The following is a 23,158-nucleotide window of genomic DNA, read 5'->3' as shown; positions in this document are numbered from 1 at the left end:
CAGAGGCATTTATGTGCTACTCCTTGTTCCTGGGGAGTGGTAGTAATGCCAACTTAGCTAGAGGCAGTTCCACGTGTACTTTATAATGTCAGATGGAGGGACAATAAATTTTTCAAGGTGGGCTCCTGCAGAACTTACAGCCCAGATGGATTCTCTCCAGTCAGTGTCAGTCTGCAATTATTTATTCAGGGCAAATATTTGACCTTCTGATGTCAGACTGTCACTTGAGAACAGTCTTCTGTCACTGGAACCAGTTCACAGTGCAAAGACAGTTTTTGTTGTAGGGGTCATTTGAGCTGGAAGTAAGTTCCTTGCTCTTTGTGGCGGGTACATTCTGCAAGGATTTGAGAGAGAAATCTACTTTTCTGCTATGTGTCAGGCTCAAGTCCGTATGCTGTTAAATTCATAACTCCATGACCAAGTTGTCCATCAGCCTCTTCTGGCCCTCTGAGCAAAACAGACTTTGCAGGAGTGAAAGTGCTACTAGGAAACAGAAAATAAAATGAAAACCTAAACCTGGTTGGAACAACATATGACAAACCACCAAGTCTTGTGCCAGTGTGTTTACCTTGGCAGGCTCTGTCTCTCCTGCTGGAAGAACCAAGTTCTCTCACTACTGTGAGAATTCTTTTGTGGACTTTAAAAAAAAAAAAAAAAAAAAAAGAAAGAAAGAAAAAAAGAAAAAACAGACAAAAGAAAAACAAAGCCACCGCCCTGAAGCAGATCATTCATCATAAACAGTGGGAGCATGAAAGGCGACTTGCTTTGACCTAGTTACAAAAACAAAAACAAACAGACTTTCCCTAATTGCCTGAATGACTCAAGTGGGCCTGAGTGTCAAAGGCAACAAATCTGTGCTTTTTCAGAGCTATATGTTAAAGTGGGGCACCAGGCTACAGCCTGCTCCAGTTCAAGACCTTGGAAGATGACTCTGAGTCCAAAGGAAGCCTGGGTAAGCAAAAGACAGCTAATTCTGTGTGCCTGCCTGCACAAACAGGATTAAGTGCCAGGACAAACATGTTTCATAAATTGTAACAGGGACAGTGGCTTTAAATGCTAAGACTATCAGGGCTTCAGTGCTTACGTTGCCAAGAGCTGCAGGCAAGTGAGACTTTTTTGCTTTGTTATCGTGGTGCTGCTGCAGGAGGGGCCTGGCTTTCTGTCCAGCAGCATTTGCAGAGCTGTCGCTGACTTACTGAGGCTCAGTGTTTTATTTTAAACGAGCCTGAGGGTAGCTAGGTACCTAAAATGCCCTAAGAGCAACGTGCCCAGCTTTGTAAGCACCAGCAGAAAGCCCAACATCAATGCATTGCTATTGTAGGATGTGTGCTAGAGAGAGAGGGTGAGAGCAAATACGGATAGGGTAGGTGAATAAAGTTGGAAAGCAGGAGAAGAGGGAATGGAGAGACTTCAGGGGTGTGGGGTATGGGCGAGGGGTCTATGCCCATATGTTAGAGAAAGCCATTGATTTATCAGCTACGGGAAGCAGCCTGGGCAAATCAGCATGCCAGGTCTCTGGGGCTGCCCAGTTTCAGTCAGGTAAAAGTCATCCCTTTAGCATCGCATTCTGCAGCCTTTCTATGTGTTTTGGTTGTTCTATATATATGCAAAAGTAGCTCTGGTAGGAGCTGTTGGGATGGCCTTTCAGTAGAAGAAAATGAATTTACTTAGGCTGTAATTCTCACCCAGGGAGTGCTGGCAGCATCCTCAGTGCAGTACAGAAAAGGCTGTGGGGGGTGGCAAAGACAGCACTTCTCTGAAGCCCACATGGGGTCTCATTTTTTTCAGTTATAGAGGGCAGGTTCACAAGAGTTTGTATGTTTTCCCCAGCTGGTTCGCCATCTATTTTAGATGGAACTGTTTGATCTCTTTCTGTTTGTGGTCCTTTCAGTTTCACAAACAATAGGAGGAAGCTTGCCTGTTACTGTGTGTTTGGGCCCCAGCTAAGCTTCTCCCAGCTGGAAAAATCAGTCCATGAACTACAGAGGGTTTTCTCCAGCTGTAATTACAAGATTTCCAGTTCCCTTGTGCATCTTGTAAAGTAGGTACAGGCTATCAGAAGGAACAACGGGATGTTCCTGAGTGATTAAACAACTGCTGTTTCCCTACCCTTGCCCCTCTGAAAACCTAAGGAGGGCTTAAGCACATCCGAGCTGTTCCCCTCGAGGTTACCAAGACCTCAGCTGAAAAAACACAGGGAGGTGCCCAGCTCCATCTAATACTCCTACTTTGGTAAGATACCCAGGCTCTTCCTGTTACCTGCTTATAGATGCAAACGCCACAAATCCACCAGACCAGCTGGGAGGACTTGACAGGCATGCGGAGAGGATCTGTGCAATGGGTGCTGTTATCACCTTGGATAGAGAGTGCTGCACACCATAGCTCAGACAGCAGGCTGTAGCCTGCCTGGCAAACTCACCTGAGGGACCAGCACAGATCTCTTAATAGATGTAGTAGTTAGTCACTGGAGTGGCCCTTGCTAGTTATGGCTGGATAGGCACCTCCTTAGGGACCCCAATGTTTTTGTTATTTTCACATGGGTAACATTGTCCAGTGGGGATCTTAGAGCACCTGGGCAAAGGACTGTACTGGCCAGGATGCTCTTACACAAGAAAGAAGGTAAGGAGGGTCTTCACTCAGAAAAATGTTCTCTAGTCACCACCAGCTGCACCAGCACTAAGTGAAACCTTCCCACAGCTCTGCCTTACCTGTACAACTGTGGGCAGGACCTCTTCAGTGCAGCAGAGGACAGCCCCAGCTTGCTTTGGTTTCTCAGCCTTGTCTTTCTCATAAGATCTCTCATTCTCCCCCAGGCATGGCTCTCACCCTAGGGTAGAAAAGAAGCTGTAACTGGGACCAGAGGTTGATTGCTGGCAGACCTCATCTGGCCAGCATACGATACTTTGGGGTACTCTAGGTTGGTGGGAAGAGCTTCCCACTCAGAATACATCCCAAGATAAAGGGATAAAGAACTGATATAGGTCTATGACTCCACCACAGTTGTACAGCTGACCAGTGCATACAGTGCTGTTTTGTGCTGCTTTATTTTGGACACATGGGAAGAGCCTTGGTTTTAGTTAGACCTAGCACTTCCCTGGTGAGTGCTGAGTAGCTGCCTAAAGACACTTTACACCTCATTGTTAACACTGTACTAAAAGAAAAGAGAAGTGGTTTGTTTTTCTACGACTTGCCTGCACCCGGGGATGGGGGCTTTACACAGCAAACCACGCAAAAAAGCAGCTTGACTCTCTTTGCCTTTTTATTAGGCCAGGTGCATTGGTATCAGCCCTTTTCAAGGTGTCATTTTTTTTGTGGCACATGAATTAGAAGGCACAAAGCCTTTGTCTCTATGGCTGCAGCTGTTGAGTGCTTTCATTTGAAATGCTAATGGTGATTATCAGGTCAGGGAGTCTCATGAGGTTCTCCTTAATGTCTGCTGTCTTAGAAAGGTCTCACTTAGACTTATTAACTTGGAAGAAAATGGTATCAAAAATGTTCAAGGTTTTTTTTTTTTTTTTCCTGTGTTGTTTTAAATTTCATAAAATAAGGGCTGGAAAACCTTGGGAGCAGAGGGAAAAGATCACGTCCAGGGGTAGAAATGTTGCTGACGCCTATTTCGGTGAAATTCTCTGAACTGCTGCCACGTTTTGGGCCTTGTCCTGAGCTGCCATCCCACAGTACCACCAGCAGAGCACGTGCTCCAGCACAGCTCCGTGAGCCAGGGCCATCTTGGCAGCATGACCTGGCAGCTGCCAAAGCAGAACTTATTGCAGTAATTCTTGAAGCTCTGCTAAATTTCCACTTCAAAACTTCAGATGAGGTCATGGGCTCAGCTGAAAACTGCAGCGTTTTTCTGTGCTATTGAATTAATTGCCTGTAAGTGAGACTGTTTACTCATGGAAATATCAAACCTTTGTGTTTCTTACTAGGATTAATGTGTGCTGCGGCAGATTTCTGAAGGCCTCAGCAGCTCTGCACTGTGGGAAGGCAGTCCCTGGCTGTGCCAGAGGTGTCCCAGAAGAGCCAGCACTGTTAATGCCATAAAGGCTGAGCAGTCGCCTGTTCCTGAAAGCTAGCTAGCTATTGCCTATTGTGGGAGTGGGATAACAATGGAACAAATGCAGTTAAGTCATAAAAATAGCATATGTGGTCTGTTGCTTTGGCAGAAAACCTTGGGGGTCAGTGAATCTCTTTTTCTATGTAAAATGCTGTGTGCATTGGGAGCTAGGTTCATGGCAGTGCAGATACAAGCAAAATACATTCCACAAAGGCAGTACTTACTGAGCAGTTCTTGCTGGTGTCCAAACCCTAAAGGCAAAGAAAAATAGACTGGTAAGTACTGTGACCCTGAGACCATCTCAGAGAGCTGAGAACAAGCTGGGCACTGTTTTCAGCTCTGCCCTGACTTCACCCATACCCCTTAATCTCTTTGTGATTCTGCCTTTTACATATGGATGGTAATCCCTTCTTTCTTTTTCTTTTTGCCTCTCTTCTTTATTCAAACTGCCAGTTCACATACCTACTGCATCTGGAATGGTGTGACAGGATTCCTATACAGCTCCTGCAGCTGTAGAAGGTAAAGGGGCATTACATGTCCACAGTACCAAATACATGAGTGACTATACTAAGATGCGGCGCAGGGAGACTGTGCTAGGATTCAGTTTAAGAAGTGTGAATTTCAGTTCTGCTGTGCTGTGAAATAAGTAATCAGGGCTTCCCATGCACTTAAAATAATGTTCATATCCAGAACTTTGCTAGACAAAAGTCACAGCACTGAGCATCTTTCAGGATATGTCCTTGACAGTGTTTATGGAGTTCATGCAAATGTTTGCAACCAATTTGCAACTTTACGTGGAAATTTCATGAGAAAGTCTTTCCCGTGAGAGACTTACTCCTTCCTCCTTCCTGTGGGGCTGGGAATACTCTGATTAGAGCTTCTGCACTGGTATTTCAGCACTTCTGATCCCCCCTTGGAACAGTAAAGTGCTGAGGCAGCCACAAACAATGGGAGAGAGAGAGGGAGAGGAAAAGCATTCCTTGCAGCTTCCTTGGAATTCAGTGATAGGGCTTCCCTGAAACAAGCTTTGAGGTCTGATGTATTACACTGATATGCTGCCAGTCTGGCAATAAGCTACAGGCTGACCCACTGAAATTGTTATTTGCAGAAATGAACATATGCTTGCTTTAATCTTGCTGGCAGTAGTACTGAAGGTGCTTAGAACTGACTTCATGCATCAAACTCTTTGGAGTTGGTACACACTAGGTACCTGCTCTGTGCCCTTCTTGCCATGTTGGCATACTGTCTGTTTGAGGCTGGGACCAGAAGCATACGGAGCACACTTTCCTGCATGCCCCAGCCCTGGTGAGAAGCAGACAGTGTAGGCTTGTTCTCTCAGTGCCTGACTTCGTATTTGCCTGAGCAGAACTCCCTGCAAAGATCCCATCCAGAGCCTGGCGCCAGGTTTATCACTCACCTTTCTGGTTGCAGGATCCTTTGGTGGAAAAGCCTGTCTTTCAGCCGTGCCACCACCTTCTCTGAACTCATTTTCCTTATTCCTATTGTTCGACAACTTCCTGAGCCCTGCTGTTGGATGGCTGTTTCCTGATTCTGGGTATCTCTCACTTCCTGCAATGAAATGCAAGGACTTATATTTGTACTCACATTTCTAAGTAATGTCCTGGTAGGAATGCCTGTGGACAGTGTTGCCAGCAATGGGATGAGTCCTCTTAGGGCTTAATGACTGACCGTAATCTTTTTGTCTTCATGCCACAGCTTGGTGCAAGGAAGGTAAATGATCCAAGCTAGTGCCTGACTGGGACAAACTTTCTGTTGGCTTTCTCATGGTCTTATTTTCCTCTCAATCCTGCTCTGAAACTGCCAATAAAGAGAGTTTCTGAGTGTTGGCACTAGAGGGCCCAAAGGCTGTTTACAGAGTGACCCAGTTCTGCTAGAAGCTGTGTTGAAGATCTGTGTTTCACAGGGTATAACAGGCAGGCTGAACTTGAAGGTTTGAAATAAATTGATTAGGCTCATTTAGTGTGGTGGTTCACATATAACATTTTATCTAGGCTTTTCAGCTGGCTTTACATGAGTAGGCTGAGTCCGGTCGCTCTCAGTCTTCTGGAAAAGTTAGTCTCTAGACCAAGCTTTGCAGCTGGGGTTTATTTCCTCTTGGTCTACTGAGTATGTCATCCTCCAGGAATGTGTTCTGTGCCTGCATGAGAGGGCAGGAGACTAATAGCAGGCATGAGGTTTCCAACCTTAGATAAAACCATATCTTGGCTGGGAGGATTTTAAAGCCACATGGGGGAGCTATACTAATGGACTTGTTCAGGTTTCCAAAAGAGAAAGGCATTTTGATAATACATTTGGCCCAACCTCTTTAGCCACAGCTACAGTGAGCAAGAAATCTGACTTCACGCACGTGAAGGAGCAAGTGTTCAACGTGTTTCAAAATGCATCTCTTAATGGGACAAAACCTTACTTAGGAAGCTGGCACCTTCCTATCTGTCTGTCCTAGGGAAAAGGGAGCTGCTGGTCAGCTTGTCTCACCAAGTGGTGACAAATGCAAGGACAGTTTAGGGGCAGCCAAACTCACCGCGGTAGTTGCTGAGCTTGTCGGTGTTTGCTCCTATTTCTGGGATGATTGAAAGATCAGAAGAGTTTCCAGTCTGAACCAAGAGGCTATGAGGTCTGCTCCTCCCTGCCAAAAATGTCTTCATGTCTTGGTACGAGTTGAGGAACACGCTGGCAGCTCCACAGGAGCAATGCTGCATGAGGTACTCCTACACCAGACAAGAGAAAGTATGCAGACTGTGAGGCTGCAGCAGCTCAAGGTAATGGGTCAGTGTGAAGGCGCAGACAGATTGCAAGCATTCCAGCCCTGGGATGCTCAGCCTTGTCCCGAGACCTGACAGGACCCAGATAAGGGATTTACCTCTCTGTAAGGCTGAGCAATCTAGAGTAGCAATGCAGATTTTTTCATGGATTTATTAGTGCTTGACTTGAACTGCTTGGTGTTCAGCAACTTTTGGAGTTCTTTCCCAGAAGGAGTTGAAGATAGTTTCTAAACACAGAGCTGCTCAGCTGAGGCAGTTGTGTAAACAAACATCCATTATAACAGATTCACATTTTATGATAATGTTATTTGTTTTGGACCATGCACAGACAACAATATCTTGTGTTTTCATTGATGGGAGGCCATAACTTGCTAACGTGTTACCAAACACTCTCCATATGTGGTGCTTTGCTGTAGCTGGTACAGTGAGAGGGAGCTTTTCAACCTTGCAATTGACAATCTTAATGTAAATCTCATTTGGATATGTTTTGCATGGCACTTTGCAGTACCTGAGCCTTTGGGGGTGCTTTGAAAAGCTGATGAAATGTGTTGCTTTTTGCCCGGGGCATTGAGGATCGTTTGTAAAGCAAAGGACATGAAGTAATTGTGTTCCCTGTGCTCCTCAGTATCAACTCTGTACACAGCCCCTGCCACAGGTGTGTCTAGGAGGTCTTTTGGTAAGTACGGACGTCGTTAAGATGATGAGATCTAATGGGATCGCAATAAAGCCAGAGAAGGATACCTCCTCTTTATTAGGATCCATGATGTTTCTGCCAAAAACTGTGTTTTGCATCTGCGCGGGGTTTTGCAAAACATTGACTGCTTCTCTGGCCATGACATGTTTCAAAGAGTTGTGACAAGGGTTTCTCAAATGCCTGAAGTCTTCAAGCATCCTATCTGGCAAAGGCTAGTCCTGTGAGCTACAGAGTGCCATCAGCATTCTATGCATAAGCTTCGTAGTGCTTTGTGGAATAAATACAGCTCTATCAACTTCAGGAACCAGCATCAGCTGAATTCTTCTGGAAATGTCATCAGTCTCTGTGGGATTGCATCTACAGCTCTCAAGAGCAGCAATGGGAGCATATATGCCATCCCCAGAAACGTCTCCTTATAGCCCCCTAACCCATTTCTATGCTGGGGGCTATGACTTTCCTTGACATGGAAACGTTTCTGTGTTCACAGTCTGCTTTGAGAGTGAATGTGGTTCAGCAAGTAGCCTTAAGATGACCCCAAAAAGTCATGTGTGTATCAGCTGCTATGTGCCATGGCAAATAGTGGTAGTAGTGTTTCTCTTCTATATTCTATAGAGAGAGAGAGAGAGAGAGGGCTTGTGGGACTGAAGAGGAAAATAGTGGAGAATTACTTGGATGTAGGAGATGCAGGCACCACAGCAATACCAGGAGAGCTTTCAGTTTTGTAGATCACATTGCAAGTGCTGAGTGTTACAACTGGGAGTGCAGTTCCCCTCAGAATATCACAGGACATATGCAGGCAAGAAGGCTGTGTTGAGAGACCTTGGAAATACTGTGAAGAGCAGTTTCAAATATTTACATAAATGCACAGTGCCTTTCATTTTAATGGGAGCTGGAGGATGGGGCACATACACCAGATGATGATTTGACCCTGAATTTGCAGCTTGTAAGGGTTGCTTTGGGCAATGACTCAGTTGTAGAGCTTCAGGAAACGTGCTAACAATTCCCAGGCTCTATGCAGGAGGCTGCATTCCTCTTAGTGTGAGAGATGAGTACATGGAAATGACGAGCCTCCCTGCTCTGCAACCTGACTCACAACTTGGCTTCAGCTCTGAGAAGAAGCTGGTCACCTACTGCAGATCCAGTCCCAGCAGGTGGGAGAGCAGCACCAGGGGAGGAATGACGGTGTCGGAGGAATGAAAGACTCATCACAGCGTGGTGGGAAGAAATAGCTGAGTGTGACAGACCCCTTGTGTTCCTTTGGGAGTGATAAAATAAATGAAAGGGGAGAAAGGGAAGGGAGGCAAAAAGGTGGAAAGCTGGTATGGTGGCCAAAGAAAAGGAACTGAGAAAAAGAAGTGGCGCAGAGCTGAACAAAGTGTTCAGGGTCTGAGAACATGCTGTGTGGGAGGAAGCTGAAATGATTTGAAAATTTAAATCAAATTCCACAACTAGGTCTGGCTGATTTTAGAAAAAAATTAATGAAAGAAAAGACAAATGGGAGCACTAAGATGTTTCAAGTCATAAATTCTGAATTCTTTACAGAGAGAGTGGTGAGGTGCTGGAACAGGCTGCCCAGAGAGGTTGTAGATGTCCTGTCCCTAGAGATGTTCAAGGCCAGATTGGATGGGGCCCTGGGCAGCTTGGTCTAGTATTAAATGGGGAGGTTGGTGGCCCTGCATGTGGCAGGGGGGTTGGGGATTCGTGATCCTTGAGGTCCCTTCCAACCCTGGCCATTCTGTGATTCTTCCTTTGGTAGCAGAGCAGAGCAGAAAGGGAAAACACAAAAAAACAAGCACGGATGTTGGGCAGTGCAACGCCAATTTTCTCTTCATTGTGTCTATTTTGTGGGAAATTCTGGGATTTTGACAACGTGAAAATAGAATGGAAAGAAAGAATTTGCAATTCAAAACATGTGATTGCTACAGAGGTCTGTGAAAGTGTTTTATTTTGATAACACTGTCAGAAGGAGATGCATTCTTGGGGCATTTTTGATTGCAGAGAAATGAAAGCTACCAACAGAGTTGGCCATGGCATGAGGTGAGGGGGCTCTTTTTAACTCAACAGAAGCAAGTAAATGGCAGTTAGGGCATCTGGGAAATAAAACTGGATAAGAAGAGTAATCTAAGCCCATCCCAAGAGAAGCTGGGCTTACCATGGAGAGCTAGGGCTCCCTAAAGAGCAGAGCACCCAGCCCAGGTAGTCAAGTAAAATTTGGCATCATCCCTCAGATGGGCTGGAGACTTCCCATCTGGGCCTTGAGTGTATCATTTAATGAAAGATTCTATGCTGTCTGCTTACCTCTTTTATCTGGCTCATCTTCTGCTCTTTCTGTAAGCTGCAGACTTGCTTTTGGAGCCGCAGGTTGTGCTCCTGCAGCTGCCCAATCTTCTCTATCAGTTGGCAAATGTGTTCCAGGTATCCCAGGCCAGATCCCAGGGCTTTGCTGTTCCCTTGGTTCACCTGCAATGACAAAACAGCCTGAGCCACGGATGGCAGAGCAACCCTTACTGGCCTCTGGGAGCCCAGCCTGCTCTTTGCAGCCACGTGTACCTGAATGGATCTGCATCTTGTGAACAGTATCTTCCCACTTTAGTAGATCCCAGCTGCCATTTTCTCAGATATTAAGAAAGTCTGCTGGCCCAAGCTTGCAGTATAGCTTTGTCAGGATATTCTGTAAGTGTGGCATCAAATGGTCTTAAAATGCTTTTATCAGAGCAGGGGCAAAAATGATCAGTACTGGAGAGAAACATTGCAATGCTGTGAGTTTTACTGTGCTGTAGTTCTTTTAGAATGTCGAGTTGCCCATTTGGAAATGTGTGCTTTCAGCTTGGTCTCTTTGGAGCTGAGCTCAAGGCACAGCAGCTGCCTGGGGATCGGGTGCTAGGAGGTGGTGTGATTTTTGATGAAGAGGATTGCCTGTGTGCTGTCCTTGAGCAGATGTCCGCAGTGTTTGTGTATCAGCAGAAGAGCATGGGCCACAAGCAGGCTGTACCGCTGCTCTCTTCGCACCCAGGACCTGCAGCGTCTCCCCATGCCCAGCCTATAGCCTCTGCCCCAGGGCTTCCCTGCGTGCGTGCAGGGCACTGCCGGATGCAGTGCTCACAAATGCACGCAGAGGCTCTCTTCCACCTTGGCGCTGCCTGCTGCTGTGCATCTGATATCAGTAAGTAAAATAAGCCTCGATCTTTACAAAAGCGGCACTGTAAGTTTACCTTACTTAAAAAAAAAAAAAAGTTCCCTCTACAAAAGCAGGAAGCCTACTCTGTCTCCTTTCCCACAACAATCTACGTTTTTGGGGAAATGCCAGCCTTAGGACTCTTCCTGTCTTTTCATTATGTCAGAAAGCTCATGGTGTGTTCAAAAATAATCAGCATTAGGATTTACTTCTTTTTAAACAAATGATGATACAATGTTGTTTATAAATAGGCGTTATTATGTCCAGATGTTTTTGTGTCTGAAGTTGGGACAGAGGTCACATGAAATGGTATGAAAATCCACGGTGACTCCAACTCCATCGGCCATTTGCCTTCCTGAGTTCTGTGTACCTCTCGGCAGCACCCGGAGGAGAAGTGGCAGGACAGAGGTCACCCATCCCAAAAGAAAAGAGGGAAAAGGAGTAGAGCACTTGCTCCAGGCCTTGGGGCAAGGGGGGGTTCACCCTTGTGGAGGAACTAAACCACATTGGATATGATATACTGGAGGATCCCATTCCACAGGCATCCCTCAGAGAGTGCTCAGATCAGGAACTTCGGGCTATTGAATAGCAAATTAATTTGTGTTTTGTTGCCATGATCCTAGCAGGTGCAAATGAGTGAGAAGGCAACCAACCAGGCAGAGCCTGCAGTGCTTGCCCACCCCTGCGGGGCCAACCATCTCAGTAGGTAGCACACAAGGGTAAGAGCTTTGAAGGGAGCGCTTCAGCTTTCGTGCCCTGCCACAAGGCCCATTTGCGGCAGGATTGCTCAGATATGGTGGGCATTCAATACAGAAAGTTTGTGTAACTTGGCAGGTTGCCCCCAAAAATGTTTGCTCAGAGAGGGCCTCTCCAGGGACCCTTCCAGGACTTTTTTTCCATGGACTGGAAACACCTACACATCCCTCACTATCTTCTGGCTGTGTTGCATGCAGTACAGAACCTGCTCTGTCACGTATTGGGATAAATATTTTCCTCTCAGCACCTATCAGAGTTTTGTGCTTGAAGTTGTGGGGGAGCAACCACAGGAAAACTGCAAACATTTTCCAGGAGGAGTCCCTTTCTGACTGTCATCTCAGATGAAGCTTCCCAAAACATTCATCTCACGGGGTTGAAATGTTTCCCATTCCCCACTGGGGATTGCTAAATAGTACTTGAACAAAAGCCATGTACCTATTTTTGGGTGCATAAAACCTGTGTTTGTGAGTATAAAGATGCAGAGGATCAGGTAGAACTTACAAATCAGAAGGTTAAAGTTAGAATAGGAAAGTAAGTACATAATTGTGCCAGCTTTTTCTTTTGGACATGTCAGACTGAAAGACACTCTCAGAAAGAAGAAAAGAATGCCAAGGTCTCAGACCCACTGTGCCGAGTTGCTCCCGCTAACAATTTGACCATGTGGATAGAAGGGAAACTGGAATGAGACCTCTGCCCTTGGGAGTGCTCACCTGAGTAGTTTTTGGGATGGGTTTTCAGCAGGTGTAGCCCTGCTCAATTAGCAATAAATCCTCACAGTTCCTAGCTCACAAATTCCTAGGGAAGCCTAAAAATTCAGGATCAATGCCTGCACTGGGAACTGCAGCTCTTATCTAGAGCTCTCTGGTCAATATTTTGGCTGGTGTAAAATCATGCTTTTCCTCCGAAGTCACTGGAGTTGCTCTATCTTATTGTACTACTGAGGTATGAAGGCCAGTGGGAGCTGCAAGACAGACAGTTGTTTACCAGGCTCTTTGCTTTCTCCTATGAACGATTTTGAGTAGAACAGTGCTCTATCCTTCCAGAAATCCCCATCCACTCTCCTCCACCCCATCAGCATGGTGAGCAAGGAGTAGCGTGGGGCTGTACGAAGGCAAAGGAATGTAATCACACGCTGCACATCATGGGCTTGGAGCGACTGATTGGTGACGCCATAGGCAGAGGGGGAAACATTTGTCAGTGGGAGCTGACAGCACCCTGAGGCTTGTGAATAACAGGAAAGTGAGGGATCACGCTGTATATTTCTGATCACTCCACCCTGATGTCCACGAGTGGTTGCACTGTTGATAGCTTCTGGTTTCCTGTGCGCGGCACGCACAGGCTACGGGCAGAGCATCACAGCTTGCCCTATCCTTCCCCTCAACCCTTCTCCTCTCCACTGACAAGTAGTTTGACTTCTTTGGACAAGGATAATTAGTGCTGTGTGATTAATGGGCTTTTTTTTTTTCATTTAATGACGACAACGTTCCCTCCCTCTCTCTTCTTGTAGGGGCCTGGGCTGACTTTAAATGTAAACTTTATGGAGTGTGAGGAAGTGTTTGCAAAGCAAAAGCATCAAAAGCTAAGTATCTTCAAACTGACCCAAAACATTTAATTTGGCTTAAAAGGAAATGCTTTTATTTAGGCTTCAAAGTTCTTTCTCTTGTTGTTTAACAGCTTCCATCCTCTTTCATCTTTTTAAATGTAGGCAAATTTCAAAATAACGCCAGTTCAAAACAGAAGATCAGAACGCTTTGTTTAAGAAATGCCAGACTGAAATGATGTGATGTATATTTTCAACCAAAACCATTCACCAAATGAATGCAAAGCATCAAAACATTTGGTCCTTTCCAGTCCCTCTTTTCCAGCACTTTCCCTCACGTTTCTCAGAAGCAGCCTCAGCAGCGAGGCTGGAGGACATCAAATCCTCATCCAGGGCTGCATCCTTGCTTGGTGGTAAGCTCAGAGCCACTGGCAATACCTATTTTTGGGTGCATAAAACCTGTGTTTGTGAATATAAAGATGCAGAGGATCAGCCGACTGGGCTGGGGAAACTCCAAGTGAATTAATGCATTAGGAATTAATTGCCAAGCAGAGTGGGATTTCCATGTACTGGCCTATTGTCTTTCAGATGACACTGACTGTGTTTTCCAGAGATGTCAAGTCTGGTGTGGTCTCAGGGACACAGACAAGTGTTGGCTTCGAAGTCACATTTCAGACAGGTGACAGGAGCATGTGAAAATTCCAGTGAGCATGGAGCAGGGCCTCAGCTGGGGCAAACCAAGATGCATCCATCAGTTGTACAGATAGATCACTGTCTGGATCACACACTGTCCTGCCTGCACTGCATGACAGTGAGGACGGGACAACATTGTGCAGGTTTAGCAAGGGCACAAAGCTCTGTCGTTGCTGTCCTCATGCTCTGAGTTTCAAATACAGCAGCAGCCCTGGTCTGTTGTTGCCCCAGCTAGCCCGGGCACTGCTGGCATCCCAGCAGTTAGCAGAGTGCTGCTCCTGAGATAGAGCAGCCCGGAGGTGCTCTGTGACGGAGGGCAGGCTTCCCCGGTGTCCAGGTCACAGCTGTATTTGTACAGCTCCAAAAACAAACACAGAGAAGTGCTCTGGGGCACAGAGCTTTAGCACTCAGCCAGTGAGGATATTAAAAAGGAGGGGAGATAAGCCACGAAGAGCTTCATTTCCTCTTCAGCCTCTTTCTAATTTATTCTCTTGTTTATTTAAATGCTCTGCTTTGGGAAACTGAGGCTCGGCTTCACAAAGGATTTAAAGGAATTTCATGGGCAGCCAAAACTGTCAGACAAGATCAAGCTGGCTGCAAACCCTCCAAAGCGACAGAGAATTTAGGTAACTTTATAAAAAGTCTCCTTGTATTCAAAGTCTGCTGCTCCAATCCTTTCTGAACTCCCAGCCAAAAGGCCAGGCCACTGTATAGGAACCATCAAAGTCACTCACCTCACAAAAATGTGTGAGGTGTCTCTGGTGAGGAAAAGGACACTCCATTTGGTCATGATTTGCTTGTGCTGCCCAGATGTGTATATTAAGGGCAGTGGTCTTGAGCTATGAGGCTATGTCTGACCTTCCTCACTGCTTGGGGAGGTCTGGCCAGGGAGAGGATGGCCAACTGATGAGTCTGTGCCTGGGCACATGGTGAAACATGCTTGTTACATGCACAGCACGTGTCTCTTGGCTCCCTCCTGCCTCCCTTTTCCAATTCATCACTGTTACCCAGATGGGAAGCCACGTGTGGACACACCATGGCAACACAGCCCCACATTCTGATGATATAGGCAGCATCCCCAGGCCTGGTGTGTGACATGAGATGACTGACTCTCTAGAGCCTCCAACACTGCTTTTGGGGTCCAGCTATCCAGAATTCCTTTTTAAAGGAGTCCAAGCACCTTGTACCTTCTGAAAAATCCCCAATACGCACTGTTTGATGACCTTCGGTACTTAGCCTGCCCTCTCCTTTCCTTCTGCCTACTGGGCTCTCTGTTCTGGCTCTCACTCAGGTATTAACTCGCAGTGAGAGTTAACTTTTTGTCACTAGCTCCTGGAAGCCACAATGGCAGGCAGGTTCACAGTCTGTCAGCGTGTCTGTGTGGGCTCTAGGCAAAGCTCTGGCCTGAGCACTTGCCAGTGTTCAGTGTGGAGCAGGTTGCTCAGGCAGCTTTTTATTCTCCCGTCCATTGCACAGTGCACCCAGCAATGGGAAAGGAGTGATTTTGAAGTAGCACGAGTTGCTGAAAAATTACTTCTTTGCAATTAAGTCAGACTCTAAACACAAGAATTTCCATCACAGCTGTTCCAGAAAAGTAAAATGGAAGCTCCCAGCAAAGATTTGGATTTGTGCATTAATTTGCTGTTCACTCACTACTTGAGAACTGACTCTTGAGCCAGATCCAGGCCTGGGCAGAATAAATTGTCCCTCAGAGAAGTTTTCTCCAAACTTTGGAGCCTCAACAGCCAGCCAGTTGTCCCCAGAAACAGGAATAACCTGACTTTGAAACCGTGGTCTGCTCCCACCCCAACTATGAGAGGTGGTGTGGCTCTGCAGGATTACTTACTTCACAGTTTTCATTTTAAGAACAGACATAAGCACATCCTCTAATCTGAAGTTTTTTGAAATGAATCTTACTGTTAGTTCAAATGGCTTATAATTTGTTATGGACAGCAAAACTAAGAGTTTTACTGAGATATTTAGACAAGCCTAGCTATAAGATACAGTTTAGGTACCTTTCTTACCTCGCTCAGTCTACAGCATTCATTCATGTATTCATCCAGACTGTCACTTGTGGGATACTTCTTCAGCTGATGTCCATGGAGCTGAAGGTCTTGTGTACTGCCAAAGGTCTCTGTGTAATTGTCAGCAATTGTTTTTGGCTCCTCTATGGGAACGGGGGTGGGAAGAGTGCTCTCTGTGGGGGGGTTCGTCTCTGGGGACGGTTCTTTTTCCAGAGATTGCCTTTCACTCTGGTCAAAATGTTCATCATGACTTTCTCCTTCCTGAGGAACACTGAAGTCTTCAAGGGAAGGTGTGGGAACCTGCACAACGTCTGACTCCTGGCTATAGAGCTCATCTTTCTTTTCACTCTCCACACCTTGGTGGCCAGCCTTCCTGGCACGCTCTTTACATGCTCTCATTATCAGGTGGTCAATTTCTGGAGAAGATGAGGTGCTAAGCACACCTGAGTCACAAAATGAGTCTCTGCTGTGAAGCACAAAGCTCTTCTCTGAACCTGTTGGCGTTGATGGAGAGTTAGCCCCGCTTGGCAGTTCAACTCCCGAGTCCTCAGATTCAAATTTGGAGAATCTGTGAAGGCGGCACTTGGACTCAAAGCTGCTGAGGTCAGGCAGTGTGGCTACATAATCTGTGCCTGCTGGGGCTTCTGCATAGTCTGTGTCTGCTGTTATGGCTGTGGCATTTGGACATCCCTGGCAGTCCTGTGGGAAGTTCGTGCTGGGGAGATGGGGCTCCTCAGTACAGCCTGCATCAGCAGGAGCCTCCAGTACTAGCCCTGGATTCTGAATTCCTTCATTGCTCAATATCTTCATATGTGTTAGCACTACTTTGTCCTCAGCAGGTGGACTCTTCTTACCTGTGTAAAGGAAAACAAGCAGAAGGTCACAAGAGACTGCAAACTCAATCTAATCTATAGCCCATCACCTGAGGAATGTGAATGGAAAGCTGTCTGCGGTAATATTGTAGAAGGGGGCAGCCCTGGTCTGGTTTGTTTTTCTTGAGCTATATACAGCTTTCTTGTACACTTTGCTACAACAAAAGTATTGTATTTCATAGACCTGAAATCCTTCAGGGGGGTCATAAATGCATACAGAGTTCTGATTTAGTAGGTAGGTAGAAAACAATGCATGTAGTCAGATGAATTTTCTTTTGTCATTAATTGCAAACAGACACAGGGAAGCACAAGATAGACATTAATTTCCTGATTAAATGTATTCTGAAGCAGCAGCAGGAAGAAAAAAAAAAAAAAAGGACAAAACCAAATCAATTTCTGCAGATTTGAGTGAATTTCTGCTTGCAACAAGTAATTTGCAAACTGTTTGGTTAGCAGTGCTCTGCACACGTACAGATGATGAAAAGCAAGTACTGATAGGAAAAGTAAATGAGGCACTATCGATCTTTCTCACTTTCTGTATGGTGTTAGCTCTGAAGTCATTTCTAAATGAACTCCTTCCTTCCTTATAAAGGGAAAGGATGTGGGAGTAGCTTTGTTCATTAGTTTTTGCACGTGAACAAAGAGGACTTATTTTCACGTTGTGATTATCTCATGCAGTGATGCGGATGAAGTGTAGAACAGTCTCTGGGTGAAAGGCTGATCTGCACAAGCTGGAGATCTGCCCCAGGTTTTCTTACTGCTTTTCTGGATCTCACATTTCAGAGTGCAGAGTTCTGCTTCACATTGGTGTCTGCTATGAGAGGTAGCATGAATGCTGAAGCACAAAACTTCAGTTTCTTTGATACTTTCTCCTTTATTACTTTGTGACCCAGGGCACCTCGAAGGGCTACCATGCACACACACTTGAGGATGTCTTGCTTCCTCCTTCATTTCCTGTAATTCCCCTCTGTTGCTTTCCTTCCTTTTCACCAAGCCCACAGCTGCTTCAGAAACTCACGCCTGGCAGCGTGGCAGTCTATAAGCAGGTAGAAGAGGTGGGGACCCCCAGCTGGAGGCAGTGAGGAGAGCTCTGCCGTGCAGCCTTCCTTCATTGCAATCCAGAAAAAACCCTGTTTCCAAAATAACCCGTTTTCTAGCCTTCCCTCCTCCAGCTCACTTTCTGCAATGTCTGCAGACAAGGGAGAATTCTACTCATTAATGCCAGGCTAGCAATTATGTGAGTCAATTTCTACTTTATTTAAATATTCCTTTTATTTGATCTTAAGAATTTCTCAGGACACAACTGAAACATGCCCTTCTCTGCTCATAGGCAGCCACAGATTTAATATTTTACACTGGATTTTCAAAAGGGCTAAGAGTGATGAAGGAACATATCTGATGGGATTTCTTTGGGACTTTCTATGGGTGTGTAGTGCTTTTAAGCCCATACAAAAGACCTTGTTTATCCAATACAGACTTGTACTCGCCTCCCTTGGCAGCATTCTCAGGCATCTCTCCACTGCAAAGAGCTGCATCTGAGACAGCACCAACCTGCCAGCCACACTACACCAGCACACTGCTGTGATGGGCAGCCAGAAAAAGACATTGCCCATGGAAAAGCTATAGAAAGCTCATCAGGAGCTGCTGCACTGGGCTGGGTAACAGAGCACCTCCTTTTGGGGTGAGCATAGTGGACCCTGAGCTGAGGACAAGGAGAGAGCAAAAACAATGGCAGTAAGGAGGACCTTGGTGCCAGGTCCTGGAGGGAGGTGCTGGAGCTGAGCCGTTACTGTTCCAGAGTGAAAAGCAACTGCTTGCTCAGCTGCCAGCACCTCTCTGCAGCCAGAGGCAGGGTGCAGAATCTGCTTGAAAAATAAAAGGCTTGCAGACTCTTCGGATGCCATCATTGCCTCCTGTGGCACAACATTCACTAAGAGTCAGGAGTAAAGCATTTGCTGTGCTGTGTTTTCTTTCTAAAAAGAAATAATGTAGCTGTCATTCCTGCCAGGAATCACTGTATGCAGTAGCAGACCATTCCCAGAGACGCTGACTGCCTTCACTTATTAATCATGCCATGCTTTCATTTGATTGGAGATCCTGTCACTGTCTTTCAATCTGCCTTTTTTTTCCTGCTTAACCGGTTCACTGTGGCCTGCACAAATATTTCTTTGTCTGATATCAGGAAGCAGCATATTAGCATGAGGTCTTGCTGCTTACAGAAGATATTAGATGCTATAATCCATATCATCTACGACTACCACGCAGTACCACAGAGTTTGATGAGGGCATAAGGAAACTAAAAAGAAATTAAACTCCTGACACTCAGTGAGAAGATCCCCTCAATACCACCAGCTCCAGAGCTGAGAAAGTTCTGTGGACAACATGGTGCCTTGCTTTTTCCATCCTGTAGCCCCTATACAAACCAGTTTCATAACAGTTTCTTGTTTATCTGGTATAGGTTGCAAACTATCGGTCCTGGCACTGACAGGTCCCAGTAACCACAGTGTTAGGACATTTCTGATTTATGCTTCCAGGCCCTTATGATGATTATGCAAAATGTTATCTTGCACCATGTGCTCAGAATGGATGCAAAGGATGGCTGGATTTTGCAAGACATCTAAGCAGCCGATCCTCATTCATTCAGTGATACTTTCCCATGGTCAGTGAGGTCAGCTGTGCAACAGCAAAGACATCATCCATGATTAAGGCAGCAGCCTGAAACTCAAGTTCTTGCTTCACCTCTCTTAAGGAATAGTCTCCTTTATTAACTGGCTTGTAGAGTCTACCCCATGGGCCTCCCAAAGTGTAGATTGTTTCTGCTACAGATCCTGAAAGAGGCACACAAAAATGCTCAGCTCCTTCACACACCTTGCCAACAAACACCAGAAAGGTGCAATTAATGTTCACCTGAGCAACTAAAAAAAAAGAGATCTCAGCTGCTATAAATTAACTCATTAGCGGGGGTCTTAATAACGTTGTGTCAGGTGCTTTGCCTCACCCTTTGTTGAGGGTTTAGATTCTGAGCGCTTTGTACAATAGCAAGCAGCAAACAACACAAAGCTGGGAAGGCGGCCTCCTGCTGGGTGTTGGTGGAGCGTGCTGCAGGGCTAGAGTTACAGAGCTGTGCAGCGATTTGAAAGAAGGTGTGAAGCACTTCAGGGAACAGAAGGGCAGCATTAAGACTGGTAAGATAAATTTACTTGTGCTGGAAGCCAGCCAGGTTTGATGCTGACTGCTCTCTGGGAAAACAGCCAAGGCTTCTTTCTGTTTTGTTTCCTTTGCCCTGGGTTGGTTTTCCACACCCTAGAAAAGGTGTGTGTGAGGTACCAGAAGATGCTGCTTTCAGACACGTGGCTGAGGTGCTGGTGTGCTAACGCTATGGGGAATGGAGCTGTGTGTGTGCTCAGAAATGATATGGCTTCCTGCAGCACCTTTGGCAATATTGCTGAAGCAGCACCCAGGCCAAATGTTGTCTCAGGTGAACTTGTGCTGTTTTCTTAGTAGCCCTCTCAAGGGGTTATATGGCTCTGTAATTGCACCAGAGATAAACAGGATTCCCTGTGTTGTAATGTAAGCCAGTAGCTGACAGTGACTGATGAAGTATAACCTTGGGCAAGTTGCTGGGTTTCCTGCAATGGAAGAGCTGGAGGATAAGGCTGCTTCCCACCTAATGAGGAGGTGGTAACAGTGTGCTACCCAATATCTGCAGGTAATTGGTAGGGAGAGAAAGGAGCTGGTGTATTTCAGCTGAATCTCTTGAATATTATTTTTCTATATTTCCAAATTGCTTTCTAGGATTCTCCTCTGGCAGATAGCAAAGCCTGGCAGAAAAGTTTAAATCCTCACATCTGCTGCTGTCCTGAGGCTTTCCTTTCCTTGGAGGTTTAAGTCCAAGTGCATTTTTCCTGTTTCATAATTACCAGCAGCTGCCAGGGCACAGCCTAGTACAGTAATACAGACAATCCTGACCTAAGGAAGGAGGATGAGTGTCTAAGCATGAAAGTGCTTTCAAGCATTTTCTTTAACCCAAGTGAGTTTCGTGCAAGAGAAACACTCGCACAGTAATCCAAAACAAGGGCAATCCCAGCCTTGCCCAGACTGAACTCCTGCAAAAGCCCCCACCCTTCTACTAAGCAGTCTTTATTTAAATCCCCATACTCGAAAGCATTTGAAGTCCAAGTCACGTCTTTTCTCTTATGATCTGTGTATTGGTCTCTGATGTACTGACTCGAGTACTGCATCACAGCGTTATCTGGTTAATAAAAGGACTGGAAGTGGAAGATACATTAGAGTGTTGCCAGTGGCAGCATGGAGCTTCCTGAGGAGCTGATGTCATGCAAATGCAGTACTTAATACGGTGCTGCCCTGTGCTGCTCTCCTCCCTTATGGTCTGTGTCCATCTATCTTCTCAAAACGTTCATTCTGATTTATGGGCAGCTTGGCAAGGGGCGAATCAGTTTTAAATGTGCACAATGACTGATCTAGCTGGAGCCAAGCTTTCCTTATCTCAATTGGCCATTGTGTTGCAAGTGATAGCAGCGTGAGAGCCACCAGAGCCCTCTGTTTGGCCCCAGAAATGCTGCAAGGTTCACATGCACAGTGAACCTGTCTGCTCCAAGTGGTGCTAGCAGGATTATTGGGGTGGCAATCCCAGGCAGGAGCATGACATGAGCAGTCCTGAGATGCTCAGGTGCCTGTTCCTACTACATTATGTACTACCTTGGCACTTTCTGGATTTGTGCCCAGAAGGCTGGTAGTCCCCAGCTGTAGTGTGCCACAGGAACAGAGCATTGGGAATAGAGAGCATCACCAGTGTCTTGGGTTATTGGAACAGCAAGGATTTTGCACAGCCACCCTTCCGAGGGAGGCTGAAGTCAAATCATACCATCGTGCCCTGAGCACAGGACAAAGATGTGCCTGTGAAACCCCATAGAAAGTTTTTTGGAACCACGTGGCTGGCATGGTGACCCATCTCTGGCTCCAGTTATGCCAAAGGTTCAGTTCTCTGATGGAATTGGGTCTCCAAGTACAGTAAGAAGTGATCACTCTATACAGACTTGTACAGAGTCACAAGACAGCAGTGACTAGTGAGCTGGAGTCACTCTCATGACCTAGAAGCAAAAGGCTGCCTCTCCTACTCAGCCCTTGCATTCCCTCATTTTCCTTCCTTCCTTTTTTTAAAAAAAAAAAAAAAAAACTCCCTCTAGTTCTGTTGCCTCTGTGTTCCCTAACACTGCTGGCTGCACAGCTCAGGTGGCATTTCCCTTTCACTGCAAAGAGTTTTTTTTTCCTTGCTGATGATGAGGTCTCAATTTCCCAGCATTTAAGAGAAAAGGGTCACTTCCTTTCTGAAACAATAGGCATTTTTTGCTGCTGACTCTTCCACCATGTGTTCTAGGGGTTAGGTTGGGTTGTCACCTATTTCTGAGTGCTGACCCTGCTGCAGGGTGCACGTGAGCTATTACTTTTGTAGCTGGGCAGTGGTTGTCCTGTACCTTGCACAGTCTCATGGGTGCGGAGGGCTGTTGCACAGAGTGGCTCCTGTGGTTTCCTATGCTGTTAAGACAATTCTAAGCCTGGGAAATTCTGGACAAGCTTATGGAGGTCTTCTGGTCTCAGTGTACCAGTTACAACCTCCACCTACAAGGGCAGCTCATTTTTTTTTTTTTGGGGGGGGGGGGAAGTGGGAAGGCAGGGGTTGTGAGAGGAAAACCCGTTTGCAGAGGAATGTGCTCCCATGCGGTAACTGGGTGTTTGCATGATAGATCTGTTTCTTAGAATTTGCATTTATATTCACCTAGAGAACTGAAATGCGTGTACGTATATATACAGCTGATTGGTTTGAAATGCTGGATGCAAAAGAAAAAATGTAACAAAGCTGAGATCTTGGACTGTCTTTGAACAGAAAGTTCTTGGATTGATCCAGAGTGCTCCCTGGTCTCACTGTCGTTTGTGTCTGAAGTCCCTCTGGATCACAGTTTGCTAATACAATGTGAGCAGAAATGTAATTCTTCTGGATAGTGGTTTGGTAATCTCATTTGACCTAAAACCCCAGAGCTGCAGCAAGTAATGATAATTCCATATAGAATAAATGCTGAGACAAAGATAACAAGGTTCAAGGACTCTGAAGAGGCATTCAGCACTTCAATATGTATGTTTTAGCAGAGAAGGAGATAATTATAGTTGTTTTCAGGCATTTAAGGTGCAATGGGAGGGAGATGGATTGTTTACTGATGGATATAGTTGGAAAACCATTTCCTCTTTAGTTTACCCAAGTAGAGAGGCCACTTGACACTTTTATTGCTTGCTTCTATTCATTCCAAGTGACCAGTGAAGTTTTTTTGAAACAGAGCGACAGGTCTGATAAATGAGTGACCTTTGGCAGAAAGTCGTGGGGCACGGCAGGTCCCCATAGACCACCTGGTTCATTGGGTGCTTGTATGGGCTGGCACCTGACCTTACTCATAGCACCAGCTAAAGAGCATCACCCCCTCATCGCTGACTTTTGCATCCTTAGAGCTGAGACAACCACCAATATGTCCTTTGTCCCTTCATGTAGGAGTG

General features: G+C 45.9%; 1 protein-coding gene across 3 annotated transcripts in view; it reads right to left on the bottom strand.

Moving 5' to 3' along the window:
• Window positions 1-23,158, bottom strand: part of LOC116235105 (uncharacterized) — a 29,538-nt gene that overhangs the window by 3,756 nt on the left and 2,624 nt on the right. For all 3 annotated transcript variants that reach the window (XM_031603079.2, XM_031603078.2, XM_031603080.2), the window contains exons 2-7: window positions 15,723-16,576; window positions 9,833-9,994; window positions 6,600-6,786; window positions 5,475-5,626; window positions 4,282-4,308; window positions 2,709-2,827 (exon numbers count right to left, since the gene is read on the bottom strand). In XM_031603079.2, the coding sequence (XP_031458939.2) occupies window positions 2,709-2,827; window positions 4,282-4,308; window positions 5,475-5,626; window positions 6,600-6,786; window positions 9,833-9,994; window positions 15,723-16,576 (1,501 nt within the window). The remainder of the gene's footprint in view (window positions 1-2,708; window positions 2,828-4,281; window positions 4,309-5,474; window positions 5,627-6,599; window positions 6,787-9,832; window positions 9,995-15,722; window positions 16,577-23,158) is intronic.

Source organism: Phasianus colchicus, chromosome 8 (assembly GCF_987193195.1).
Source record: "Phasianus colchicus chromosome 8, bPhaCol1.hap1.1, whole genome shotgun sequence".
Classification (NCBI taxonomy): Eukaryota; Metazoa; Chordata; class Aves; order Galliformes; family Phasianidae; genus Phasianus; species Phasianus colchicus.
The sequence above is the reverse complement of the archived record's forward strand: the minus strand, read 5'-3'. Positions and strand labels throughout refer to the sequence as shown.